At 41.6% G+C, this 14,382-nt stretch overlaps 1 protein-coding gene across 4 annotated transcripts in view; it reads left to right on the top strand.

Annotated features, from left to right (window-relative positions):
* The window catches only part of ZCCHC24 (zinc finger CCHC-type containing 24), a 160,249-nt gene that overhangs the window by 23,262 nt on the left and 122,605 nt on the right, over positions 1 to 14,382 (top strand). For 3 of the 4 annotated variants that reach the window (XM_048856155.2, XM_048856156.2, XM_075130790.1), the window contains one exon: positions 5,351 to 5,551. In XM_048856155.2, coding sequence (XP_048712112.1) covers positions 5,351 to 5,551 — 201 coding nt within the window. Of the gene's footprint in view, positions 1 to 5,350; positions 5,552 to 5,648; positions 8,255 to 14,382 lie in introns of those variants that run through there. The other variant, XM_075130791.1, reaches the window with a different exon arrangement.

The following is a 14,382-nucleotide window of genomic DNA, read 5'->3' as shown; positions in this document are numbered from 1 at the left end:
TCCTTATTGAACCTCATCAGATTTCTTTTGGCCCAATCCTCCAATTTGTCTAGGTCCTTCTGTATCCTATCCCTCCCCTCCAGCGTATCTACCACTCCTCCCAGTTTAGTATCATCCGCAAATTTGCTGAGAGTGCAATCCACACCATCCTCCAGATCATTTATGAAGATATTGAACAAAACCGGCCCCAGGACTGACCCTTGGGGTACTCCACTTGATACCGGCTGCCAACTAGATATGGAGCCATTGATCACTACCCGTTGAGCCCTACAATCTAGCCAGCTTTCTACCCACCTTGTAGTGCATTCATCCAGCCCATACTTCCTTAACTTGCTGACAAGAAGACTGTGGGAGACCGTGTCAAAAGCTTTGCTAAAGTCAAGAAACAATACATCCACTGCTTTCCCTTCATCCACAGAACCAGTAATCTCATCATAAAAGGCGATTAGATTAGTCAGGCATGACCTTCCCTTGGTGAATCCATGCTGGCTGTTCCTGATCACTTTCCTCTCATGCAAGTGCTTCAGGATTGATTCTTTGAGGACCTGCTCCATGATTTTTCCAGGGACTGAAGTGAGGCTGACTGGCCTGTAGTTCCCAGGATCCTCCTTCTTCCCTTTTTTAAAGATTGGCACTACATTAGCCTTTTTCCAGTCATCCGGGACTTCCCCGGTTCGCCACGAGTTTTCAAAGATAATGGCCAATGGCTCTGCAATCACAGCCGCCAGTTCCTTCAGCACTCTCGGATGCAACTCGTCCGGCCCCATGGACTTGTGCACGTCCAGCTTTTCTAAATAGTCCCTAACCACCTCTATCTCCACAGAGGGCTGGCCATCTCTTCCCCATTTTGTGATGCCCAGCGTAGCAGTCTGGGAGCTGACCTTGTTAGTGAAAACAGAGGCAAAAAAAGCATTGAGTACATTAGCTTTTTCCACATCCTCTGTCACTAGTTTGCCTCCCTCATTCAGTAAGGGGCCCACACATTCCTTGGCTTTCTTCTTGTTGCCAACATACCTGAAGAAACCCTTCTTGTTACTCTTGACATCTCTGGCTAGCTGCAGCTCCAGGTGCGATTTGGCCCTCCTGATAACATTCCTACATGCCCAAGCAATATTATTATACTCTTCCCTGGTCATATGTCCAACCTTCCACTTCTTGTAAGCTTCTTTTTTATGTTTAAGATCCGCTAAGATTTCACCATTAAGCCAAGCTGGTCGCCTGCCATATTTACTATTCTTTCGACTCATCGGGATGGTTTGTCCCTGTAACCTCAACAGGGATTCCTTGAAATACAGCCAGCTCTCCTGGACTCCTTTCCCCTTCAAGTTAGTCCCCCAGGGGATCCTGGCCATCCGTTCCCTGAGGGAATCGAAGTCTGCTTTCCTGAAGTCCGGGGTCCGTATCGTGCTGCTTACCTTTCTTCCCTGCGTCAGGATCCTGAACTCAACCAACTCATGGTCACTGCCTCCCAGATTCCCATCCACTTTTGCTTCCCCCTCTAATTCTACCCGGTTTGTGAGCAGCAGGTCAAGAAAAGCGCCCCCCCTAGTTGGCTCCTCTAGCACTTGCGCCAGGAAATTGTCCCCTACGCTTTCCAAAAACTTCCTGGATTGTCTATGCACCGCTGTATTGCTCTCCCAGCAGATATCAGGAAAATTAAAGTCACCCATGAGAATCAGGGCATGCGATCCAGTAGCTTCCGTGAGCTGCCGGAAGAAAGCCTCATCCACCTCATCCCCCTGGTCCGGTGGTCTATAGCAGACTCCCACCACTACATCACTCTTGTTGCACACACTTCTAAACTTAATCCAGAGACACTCAGGTTTTTCTGCAGTTTCGTACCGGAGCTCTGAGCAGTCATAGTGCTCCCTTACATACAGTGCTACTCCCCCACCTTTTCTGCCCTGCCTGTCCTTCCTGAACAGTTTATAACCATCCATGACAGTACTCCAGTCATGTGAGTTATCCCACCAAGTCTCTGATATTCCGATCACATCATAGTTCTTTGACATCACCAGGACCTCCAGTTCTCCCTGCTTGTTTCCAAGGCTTTGTGCATTTGTATATAAGCACTTGAGATAACCTGTTGATCGCCCCTCATTCCCAGTATGAGGCAGGAGCCCTCCCCTCACAGACATTCCTGCCTGTGCTTCCTCCCGGTATCCCGCTTTCCCACTTACCTCAGGGCTTTGGTCTCCTTCCCCCGGTGAACCTAGTTTAAAGCCCTCCTCACTAGGTTAGCCAGCCTGCTCGCGAAGATGCTCTTCCCTCTCTTCGTTAAGTGGAGCCCGTCTCTGCCTAGCACTCCTTCTTGGAACACCATCCCATGGTCGAAGAATCCAAAGCCTTCTCTCCGACACCACCTGCGTAGCCATTCGTTGACTTCCACGATTCGACGCTCCCTACCTAGGCCTTTTCCTTCCACGGGGAGGATGGACGAGAACACCACTTGCGCCTCCAACTCCTTTATCCTTCTTCCTAGAGCCACATAGTCCGCAGTGATCCGCTCAAGGTCATTCTTGGCAGTATCATTGGTGCCCACGTGGAGAAGCAGGAAGGGGTAGCGATCCGAGGGCTTGATGAGTCTCGGCAGTCTCTCCGTCACATCGCGAATCTTAGCCCCCGGCAAGCAGCAGACTTCTCGGTTTTCCCGGTCAGGGCGGCAGATAGATGACTCAGTCCCTCAGAGGAGAGAGTCCCCGACCACCACCACCCGCCTTCTCCTCTTGGGAGTGGTGGTCGTGGAACTCCCAACCTCAGGACAGCGCATCTCATGCCTTCCAACCAGCGGAGTCTCCTTCTTCTCCTTCTGTAATTATTTAATGCACATGAAACACTTGGAGAGTCTTCAGTCAAAATGTGCTATTAAAAACATTTCATATTATTCCAAGTGTGTGTAAGTGAAAGTGGCTACTTGGGAGAGAAGAACTTCTTGAAGTCTCTTAATTAACAACAATCTGGGTTCCATGGCACTTCTTCCTCTTACCAATTTGTTGCCAAGATTTTTTCATTCCTACGGAATTCCATAATCCTAGAAAATAAGTGCTGATGACTATTGTAGCATCTTTAGTCACTTGACAACTGAAGCAGTTAGAACTTTTCAGTCACTTGCTGGGATAATTTTCATTTTCAAAATGTACAGAATCAACCCCAAAGACAGAGGTCCCAATTCTTCGCTCACCAAATTTATGCCATGTGCTACTATACTAATGTAGCTCCTCCTGGGTTACACTGGTGTAAAATGAGGGGAGAATCAGGTCCACCAGGTAAGTACAGATAGCGACCCCCAACGGAGATTAGGACTCTTTGCACAGTGCCCTGTACAAACACACAGTACAGACTGTGCCACCCCAAAAAGCTTCCAATGCAATTGGACAAGACAAAGGATAAGAGGGAAACTGAGGCAGAGAGTGTTGCAATGACTTTCCCAGGGTCGCAGAGCAAGTCACTGGTAAAGTCAGGAACAGAATGCAAGTCTCCTGACTCCCAATCCAGTGCCCTATCTACTAGACCCTTCATCAGTTGTGTAACTGGTCACTTTTGCCTCTGGTGTGGCTAAATGAGATTGCAAAGTGTAGCTTGCACCTAATTTTCATTTGCATATCCAAAGCCACTGTCCTAGGATGTAGCGATACCTTCAAATTATGCAGAGATCCATGTTTGAGTCTTATTCAGCTATCCCTATGTGACTCCTTTATTATTTGAGCATCACATCAGATGGACAGAAATCATGAATATCTGAGGTTTTCAAAGATTAGTGAATTAATTTCACAATCTCACTAAATCTCAGCTTCTAGCATTTATTTATATAAAGGATTTTTAATTCATTTTTTGGCCCTCATTAAAAGTTTCTGATTGACAGCACTGAAAAAAATATGGTCACAGAACAGGTCTGATTCTAGTTGCACATCAGTGTAAATTAGGAGTAACTGCACTGAATCAGTGAGGTTACAATAGTGTGAGAGGAGAACCAGGCCTAATAAGTACAAGTGCAAATTTCTTACATTACCCTGGCAAATGTGTCCTCCCCAAACATTGGGTGGGAACAACTGTCCATGCTGTGGTCCTGTCTGCACAACTGCCATGTTGCAAAACCCAGAGAAAAAGCTATTCTTTATGTTTTAAAGCTCCTATCAGCCAGTTACTATTCTGTTGTGCCCCAGGGCATTAAAGAGAATGAATACTTGTTATCACTTTTCAGAGTAGCAGCCGTGTTAGTCTGTATTCGCAAAAAGAAAAGGAGGACTTGTGGCACCTTAGAGACTAACCAATTTATTTGAGCATAAGCTTTCATGAGCTACAGCTCACTTCATCGGATGCATGCAGTGGCCACTGCATGCATCCGATGAAGTGAGCTGTAGCTCATGAAAGCTTATGCTCAAATAAATTGGTTAGTCTCTAAGGTGCCACAAGTCCTCCTTTTCTTTTTGTTGTCACTTAATTCCTATGTAGGCGATTTTGAGTTTCCTGCTGTTTTGAAGCTTCAGAATGGCAAATTGGGCTTCCTTTAGTTTTGATTTGCCGGTTGAAGAAAGTGGAGATCCCTTGCAGATGAAAGATAAAACTGGGTATTTTCTATTTATGAGGAAATAGTTAAATCACAGCAGTTTCCCCCGGATCTGAGCACTTCTTATTGTTTGACTTTAAAACTCAGGACACTGTGTTTATTGTCTCATCAAGCAGCCTGCAAATTAACATTTACATTTTTATTGGTGTTCTTTTCATTTCTCTGGTTTCAATATTATCCCTTCAAATAGTTGTGGACACCAAAAATGTTCCTTTTTGTGGGTCACTCTTCAGCACTTTGCTTGGAAGCTCTAACCACTCCATGACTGTGGTAGGGTATCACATCAGAAAGCAATCATCGTTTCGTGGCCAGGCTGGGATGAGTGAACTGTGGTGAGCTCAGGTTTCAGAGTAACAGCCGTGTTAGTCTGTATTCGCAAAAAGAAAAGGAGTACTTGTGGCACTTTAGAGACTAACCAATTTATTTGAGCATGAGCTTTCGTGAGCTACAGCTCACTTCATCGGATGCATCTGTAGCTCACGAAAGCTTATGCACAAATAAATTGGTTAGTCTCTAAGGTGCCACAAGTACTCCTTTTCTTTTTGTGGTGAGCTCAGTACTTTCTCCACCAATGGGATAACCTGATCCATCGTGCTATCTTTAGGCTTACAACCAAGAGGCCTCTATATTAATGGCCCATATATTGCTTTCACAAAGTATGCAGCCCTGTTCTTAATGAAAAGACTCTCTCCAAGTTCCTGCTGCTATTTTTAGCCTGCTGCTGTTCAGCTCACTCTTAGAAGAACCTTTAGTACAATACTATCTTTCTTTCTTTTTTTGCAGGCGCTGAGTAGCAGTCTGTATAAGAGTGCTTCTCCCTATGGCTCTCTTAACAACATAGTGGATGGGTTAAGCTCACTCACTGAGCATTTCTCTGACCTATCCCTCTCCTCGGAAGCCAGAAAACCCAGCAAGAGGCCACCTCCTAACTACCTATGTCACCTCTGTTTTAACAAGGGACACTACATCAAAGACTGTCCACAGGTAAGTGATGTGTGATGGTCTGTAAGAGTCTTCACCTCACCACTCATCTAATGAGACAATTTCCTGAACTTGACTCACTTTTTTTTTTTCAGAGCAGCTTTGCAGAAATGTCTTGACAGTTTTACCAGGCCAGACCAAGGTTCTTTTCATCCACCTGTTATCATGGGGCCTGTTACCGTGACATTTTACTTGTGTGTCGGCCCCACCTACCCATAGGTGCTGGAACTAGGGGTGTGGGGGATGTCGTCTCACCCCCTGGCGCAAAGTGGTTTCCATCATATACTGGGTTTGCAGTTTGATTCAATGACTTTCAGCACCCCTGCACCTACACAAATGCGCCTCCCTCCCCAAAAAAACACCTCACTCTAGGCAAGTGAGTGGGTAGATTTTGGCAATGGTAAAGGTTGTTACTGTGTAGTTTTCCATTTTGAAGATTATGCTAAATTCATTTTAAAGCTGCACGTTTCTTAGTTATTTTGGATATAACATTTAATAAAAAATATAGCAAGTAATGGAAGTACCCAGCACTAAACACTGTAAGGAAAGAGAAAATGCTATATCAGATGAAAAACTTAAGACACTGTTGCAGGAACCCAAGCTCCAGGTATAGCTAGTGCAAAATGTTCCTTGCCTGATATATAAGAGGTTTATGCTACTTGACTAGAGTTCTTGATCGTTCTTGGCTTAGTAGATTGCCTTTGCAATAGCAAAACTGGTAACATTATTATTTCCTTAAAGATGTGGGGTACCGTAATGTGCACTAAAGCCATATACTAATTTGCATTTCTTCTCTGAAGAGCCAAAACCCAGCGTGCCAGGTTTTCCCATCTTCTCAGGTTTCAGCGTGGCATTGCTAAGGTGCTCTGGTTCCCACAGAAGTAGAGACGGTTCAAACTTTCACAGCTCCAACAAGCAATGTACTTAGAGTCCGGAGGCAAAAAAAATGCTGATGGCGTTCCAAAAATACAGAAGTGCACGTTTAGTGGCATCCTCTAGATCAGTTTTCAACTCCGCTTCTTAACATGTAACCTTTGTTCTCTCAGTAAAATTGACTACAGTCCATGGCAGCTAGGGGTGTCAGACATATAAAAGCCAGAATTGCAGGCAGAAGGAATGTTTGCCTGCTAAGCAAGGTCTGCATGAAATTGAGTCTAAAGTCAGATGAGCTTTAACTGAGTGTGTTCCTGTTGCAGTTGGTCACAGAGGTGTGAACCAAAGAGGGGGTTATCTCCATGAAGTTTTAGCTGCATATCTCCTTCTGATTTTAAGGGAAGTTGTGGGACAAAAATGCCCCATGCAGCTTGGCAAACGCACTTCAAAATATTGTACATTGTATTGTTTCAGAATACACTGAATGGAGCGTTTTGTTCAGGAATGAGACAAAAATTATTTAGAAATGTGTTTTAATTTTTAATTGACTCAGTTTAGCATGTACTTGCAAAATACACAGAAATGATCGTGTGATAACATACATTGTTCAATACTAGGATAGAAATATACTAACTGTAACTGTACTGAATATACCCAGCAGTGGACTCCAATGCAATATTGTGTGAGATAACAGTGCAGTTCTGTGTATGTATGAGAGAAATGCAACAGGTTCCCTAACAATCAGTACATTTCGGGCAGAATGATCAGCAATATCTTGAATGGAGATTCAGGGTTAGTTAAGGAAAATAACTTAAAAAAAAAAGAAAATCGGTTAATGCCAATTAAAGCACAGCACATGCAAAAGTTAAGGTTCCTACAGCAAGGTTAACTTGACTGTGTGGTACACTCTATCCAATTTTTGTATGCATGTTGGCCCAGATCCTCAAAGGTATTTAGGCATCTAACTCCCATTGAAATGCTATTGAGGATCTGAGTTATTATGATTTAAGCAATAATATATTAAGCTATCCGTTGAACCAAAACAGGAATGGAGAATACTACCTACAGTATGTGCTCTGTGGCTGAGTTGTAATATTATATAAACAAATATATCTATGTGCCTGTGTGTTTGTATATCAGTGTATACTTTCAGACCATATTTAAGGGAGGTGGTATGAAATTAGGTCAGTATTGTGTGTAATATCAAAAATAAACCCTGATTCAGGAAAGCACTTAAACACAAGCACTTTACTGGGACTCAAGCCTGCAGTTGCGTGCTTTGTTGAATAGTGATGTACTTAAACCTGTGCTTAAAGTTAAGCATGTACTTAAGTGCTTTGTAGAATCAGGGTCTTATTTTCAAATGCCTTGAATCTGGAATCAGATCCACATATGGCACCCCACTGACTTCAGTGGGAACTCAGTGCAAACTTACGGGTCCAACAGCATGGATCCAGTTGCAGGATTGGGGTACATGTTATAAAACCCCTTCATTTTACCAATCCCTCTAACTGCAATTGATTTTGGTTTTTAAAATGATTAATATACTGTGTAATAGCTGTAGGGTTTGGTGGTTAATTCCTCCCAGTGTCAGCGAAAACAAAAGCTATTTTGAATATGGTACAATGGTTAAAAATATTACTCCATATTTTAAAATATGTTTTAATTCGGACAGGGGGAAAGATAAAATAATCAGACTTGGACAATATGCAAACCAGTAAATCACATGGTATTTATATTCTTGTTCTTTCTTTTTTATATAATTGCCTAATAAGAAACAGATTTTGTTATGGAGTTTCTTCTACATAATAAAAAAATTACCTAACTTCAGGACTTTTTAATCCTCCCTTATTCTCCTTGTTGCAAACATAACAACACACTGCTTGCTTTTCCTACTGCCATATGAGTTGACGTTATACCATTCTGACAGAAATATAAGCACTTATTTCAGATTACACCTTGAGAGATGACCCAGTCCAGAAGCATAAATCACAACAGGTAGAATCTGATTTTCTAGCACCTCAGATATCCAAAGCTTCTTTTCATTTGAAATTCCATCTCAATGCATTTGTATCAAACCTGAAATATGATTTTATAAAGCTCTGATTTTACAAAGGTTTTTGGGATCCCTAAAGACTGTTGTAAGATCATGGTTACTGTCACTTTTTTGGAGCATGTAGAAATAGGGTAATATACCTTTAAATAGTTTGTGAGCCATCTAGTGGCGCTCAATGTATTCTATATTTTAAGAAGCTCCCTGAAACCAGTAAGAGCAGTAGTATGTATGCATCTAGACACTGTAGGTTTGTGTATATTTAGTAAACCAAATTATTTGGGACCCAGCTGTTTCCGTGTGGTTTCGTCACATTGTCATTGTGCCAAGAGGACAACACTTTCAACTAATCACTGTTTTCCATCTGTTCCTAGACTTGCTCTGAACTAATTTTTTGAATCCAAGTAGCCAAAACAGCTAAACTTCCACTCCAGTCAGGCATCTACTATTCTTTCAAATGCAAAATTCTCACTGATTTCAACAGGACTTTCAATCATAGAATGACTACAGGATTGAGGCCAAAATCATCACACCTCAATTTAATTTGGATCTCTGTAATTATATCTAACAATGGCAAATATTCAACATAATTAATTTAAAATGATAGGTAATGTGAGAACTTTTTTGTTTGTTCACAGATGGGCATATGCGCACACACATTAATTTGTGTAGAAGCTTCTTGTCCTTGTTATCAAGGTCCTACACAATTCCACCCTAACCTAAATCTCAGATCTTGCCTCTGACCTCACCCTCTACATCTTCCCCAAGACAGGTAATATTCAGTCTTGGGCCAGTAACAGCTATCATATAGATAAAATGTCATGATTTTCTAGTCAGATATCTCTCAGCCCTGCAAGGCTAGAAGTTGGAGACAATACTCACTTTCCAACAGGAAAGATCCAGAAATATTGAAGCTGAAAATCAGTCTGGGGGGATAGGGATGTGTAGAAAATCTATTTTAGGTCATTTTTAGAAGGTTTTATTGCTTCCCAGGTGTTATAGTTGGAGTCTCAATTTTTTTTGAAAAATCTACAATATTTGTAAAATGGTATTCCTCCCCAGAGATATAGGTGGCATATACCCAATACATGATGGCACGTTGTGATATAAATATCTTATTGGCATCCATTTGGGATAATCCGGGTAACTCACTCACTGCTTCACCACTCTTGACTTATACAGCTATCCCAAACTCAAGCCAATGAAACAATAAAATATCTTTACCACATCACACTATCATGTATTAACTGTACTAGTTTTATGTGTACTTTTAAACACACACTCTCTCTCTCTCTCCCTCCATCCCTCCATGCCCTTCCCTCCCCCACCACCTGCCCCCCAACTTCCGGGAAGTCACAAAATGCTTGGGCTTCTGGACTGTTTTAATTCCTTGTTGGGAGAGGAATGAGTGGACGCAGATTCAGGATAGTCTTTCCTAGGCTATATTTATAATTTGATAGTTCCCTTTATTGCTTTGAGCAAGGGTGGATTAACAGCAAAGGCAGTAACAAAGCTAACAGAAATACAGTTCAATCTCAGGGCTCCAGCAAAACAGGTCTGTGTTCAAAACTTCCAGCCAAACCCCTTCTCTGTCTGCTGCTTCTGCCAAGCACTGATTCCAGCTGCTCGGTCTCTGTGTCCCATCACTACCCAAATGCCTGCAAGACCTGTTGTAAGACTACATGCATGGCCTGTCAGGTAAACATCATCCCACGTTTATGGCCTCAGCCATGTGGTTCTGAATGCTGGCCAAAGAGTTCTTCTGACCCCTTAGTCGTTGCCAAGCTGTCTAGAACGGTCTTGTCAACAAAGAGGGAACCATTTGAACTCACTACATTGGAAAGGAACTCTCATCATGGAGACAGTATGTAAGACGCCCTGGAAAATATAGGTGGTGGTCTTAATTCCGCGCTCAGGTACTGTAAACACTGAATCATTAATCCCACCCAAGGAGAGTTGAAAGGTACATAAACTTGTGTTTGAATATCTTCCACCACCTTGTTTATATTCTGTGAATATATATGTACGTATATGTAGATGATAGCTATATACATACAGAGGTGTATATATCTATATTTACATAAATATATATGTACCAGTATAGACACAGGCATAGTGAATAATGACACTTGCAAAGCATTTTGGGATCTAGGGATGAAAATCACTATATCGGCATGATTCAAAGTCATTGCAACTAATAAGAGGAGTATTTCCATGGGCTTTGAATCAGACCCTATAAAAGCTATATACATATTCAGGTCAAGGAGAGTGACACTCAGCATATCTGGATTGAGATGCCTAATTTCAGGCACTCAAGTTTAGACATTTTTTCCATATGGACTGACCCAGATATAGACCACATCAGTTATAAACTGAGCTTAATCCCACACTCTGTCCATTACTTAGTCCACAAGACCATGCTGCCTCATGCTATTGAGCTGTCTCTCCTTGTGATCAGAGATCAAGCTGGCTGCTCTGCAGCAGAGTTGGGTCAGGAGGCAGCCCTCTGGTTGGGAGCTTGTAGTTACCCTCGGACCGTAAGTGGTAACCTGAGCAGTACTGCTCCCTACAACAGTCAACTGATCTGGCGCGTGCCCAAGATTCAAAGGATGTGTGGCTTTTGTTTTTTAACAGACACCAAAGGGCAGCCCTGGGTAGCTGTGATAGGGATGGTGAAGAATCTAATCTTTACAAAAAAGTGACAAGCTGTCAACCCAAGTGGTTGGTGTGTGTCAAGGCTCTTCATAAAAAGAAGAAAAATTTACTTTTGTTTTTAAGCGAAAGATGAGATCCTCCTTTACCTTTATGGTTCCCCAGAATCAGGTCAGGAAGTCAGAGACTGTGAGACCTTAAAACCAGCTCTAGGTCATGGAAACATCAGCGAATTTAAGGCTACAATCATCCACACATATCCTGAAGAAATCCTAAACAATTACATAGACTCAAAGAATCGCAAATTTTTTAAGGCCAGAGGGGACCATCATGATCACCTAGTTTGGCCTTCTGCACATGGCAGGCCACAGAACCTCACCCACCCACTCCAGTAATAGACCCCTAACCTCTGGCCAAGTTACTGAAGTACATGTTGACAATGCATTGGGGTGTTTTTAGGGATGATCACAGAAGGATCTCCTTTTGACTTGGTGAATATATGTGTGGCTTACAAACAAATGCACACATTCTTTCTGGCAAATCAGGGATTGCAGCCCTGGGACTGTTATTCAGTCAGGGGATTTGGGGATCAGATACATTATCCCCATGATTCTGCAAACCCTCAAATGCAGAGCAAGGGCTTTCAAAGCTAGCTGGCATAACTCCCCCATCTTCTTGGGTTGGAGACCATACGTATGGGCATCTGTTGTTACATATGACTGGATTTCACAAGCTGCAGTCCCCAGAATTTGTGAATCACTTAGGATCTGGATCATGCAAGTTCTAGTTAGAAACAAATGGCATTTGAACCACCAGCCCACGTAGTATTTTACTTACACTGGGTAAGTGGACATTCTGTGATATACATTCTACAGGAAGACAACAGACCAAATTCAACCTTGCTGTAACACCATTGACTTCTTTAAGATCAAGGATGATTCTGATCCAGTGCATCTCTATCCAGAAATGAGAGCACTCTTCACCTGTACTGTATGGGAGTATATTAGCATTCTGACAGAAATTAAAAAGGATGCTCCAGATCTGGTTCTCTCCTCCACACAAGTCTCTGCTATCAAACCTCTATATTTCTGAGTCTTACATATGGAAAGTTGGGATATTTAAATGTCATACATGTGTTTGTATATAATGTGAAACAAATATCTGGTTTGTAACATAAAGAAATTAGCCCCCTTTTACATCATATAACATCTGAGAGAGGCAAGGTGGATGAGGTAATATATTTTATTGGACCAATTTAGTGATAGAAACAAATTTTTGAGCTTCACAGAGCACTTCTTCAGATCTGGAAAAGGTAAAAAAGAGCTCTGTGAAGCTCAAAAGCTTGTCTCTTCAACGAACAGCCATTGGTCCAATAAAAGATATTACCTCACCCACCTTTCATATCCAGGGACCAACATGGCTACAACAACACTGCAAACAACCTATATGGTAAGAAAAAATAACATACACTTTTAATAAAGTGAATTAATTTGTTTTAGTTGTATATGTTATGGACCAGATTCCCAGCTTGTATAAATCAGTGTAGCTTCACTGAGTTAAACATAACGAAGCCAATTCACATCCGCTGAGGATCTGGCCTTATATCTTTAAAATATACTTTAAGCATCCATTTACGTAAGACATTTTTTCCCACATACGTACATCTCTGGAAACAGAGATTAATTCTCAGTTTGTGATCTTGAAAACGCTTATGCACATGTTTAACTAAATACTGTGTTTACAATATCCTGTCCTAAGTTTGCACATTTTAATGCACTGAAACAATATGCAGTTTTCAACCTTAAATTTCATTATTGCATATTAACTCTGTTCCCCTTTCTATCTCAATCATACTGTTTTTGTTTTATGTGATTTGAAATTGGTTCAGGTTTTTTCACATGTATTTGTTTAAATTCTCTGCTTGAAAAAAGCAAATCTTAGTTGATTTGTTTTTTCTCATGGGCTGTTTAACTTTGCACTATGGGTTTTAGAACTGTTTTCAGATTGTTACAAGTTTTGTTATGAAAACGTGCAGATGTCTTGTGTACAATAACTCAGTGCAGTGGTCTGTGATTTTGTAACATCCCTTTCAACACTGGAAACTTAAGCTGGTTGAGGGTCTGAGATATCGAAGAACACTCACTGGTGTCTGCATTTTGAAATTCTGAATAACCTGTGTGTGTTGTGCCTTCAAATCATTTAGCAGCGCAGCACGTAACTCAGACTTCTGTATGCAAGCAGAGAAGGGCCTATTGTGGCCACATTTGATAGCACATTAGTCCAAACAGTCTGTGCTTTCATAGTAAGCTCACGGAGTTCCAGTTTGAAAATTCTATCTGTAGCAGGGTCCTTGAAATTTGGATTAAGTTTGATATTGTTTTGAGAAAGGATAATGGATCCTAATCCAAGCACATGAGAGTGACTACACAAAGAGAGAGAAAATAAAGAAATCTCCAATCGACCCCTTTGATTTTTATTATGCCACTTTCCTGTGTAACATACATTTTGATTCTGCGTATGGGTTCCAAAAAGTGCACCAAACCAGCCGAAAACAAACATTTCCTGATGTGCTGTCTCTCAGACAGCCACCTTACTTTCGCTCTGCTAGTGCTATGAACGTTCTTAGTTTGGGGAAATGGAATGTAAACAGATATTAGAAAGGGAAATGGTCTAAAAATAACATACGCCGCTATTTTAGAATTCTATTTTAGAATTCGACGACAGGTCGTTCTAGATCTTCCATTGTTGGTTATGGTGCCTTTTGACTGGAGCTTTAGCCTTACATGTTAGTCTATTTTTATTATACCATACTAGATTAGAGCAAGAGGCTACTTCACAGGCCCATTGTCACTGCCCCAGGATTTCCTTGGGGTTGGTACTGTGGCATCACCCTTCATGGAACTCCCATTCATGTCAGTGGAATAGTGAGTTCTGTAATCACAATTTCATTTCAAAGCCTATTGCCCATTGACTGAGATCAAGTGGGATGGAGATAGGGTGACCATCCGTCCCTTTTTTAAAGGGACACTCCCGTTTTTGGGTTTTTTTTCTTATATAGGCGCCTGTTACTTCCCACCCCCGTCCCGTTTTTTCACAGTTGCTTTCTGGTAACCCTAGATGGAGAGAAAAGGACAGTGTTAAACATAGGCCCTAATATATGCATCATATTTCAATTGATTAAGAGTGTCAACATATGTTAATAAAATACTTGGTTACTATAAACATGCCAAATTAGATTTAAAAAAATCATATACCA

Source organism: Caretta caretta, chromosome 7, assembly GCF_965140235.1.
Source record: "Caretta caretta isolate rCarCar2 chromosome 7, rCarCar1.hap1, whole genome shotgun sequence".
Taxonomy (NCBI): Eukaryota; Metazoa; Chordata; order Testudines; family Cheloniidae; genus Caretta; species Caretta caretta.
The sequence above is the reverse complement of the archived record's forward strand: the minus strand, read 5'-3'. Positions and strand labels throughout refer to the sequence as shown.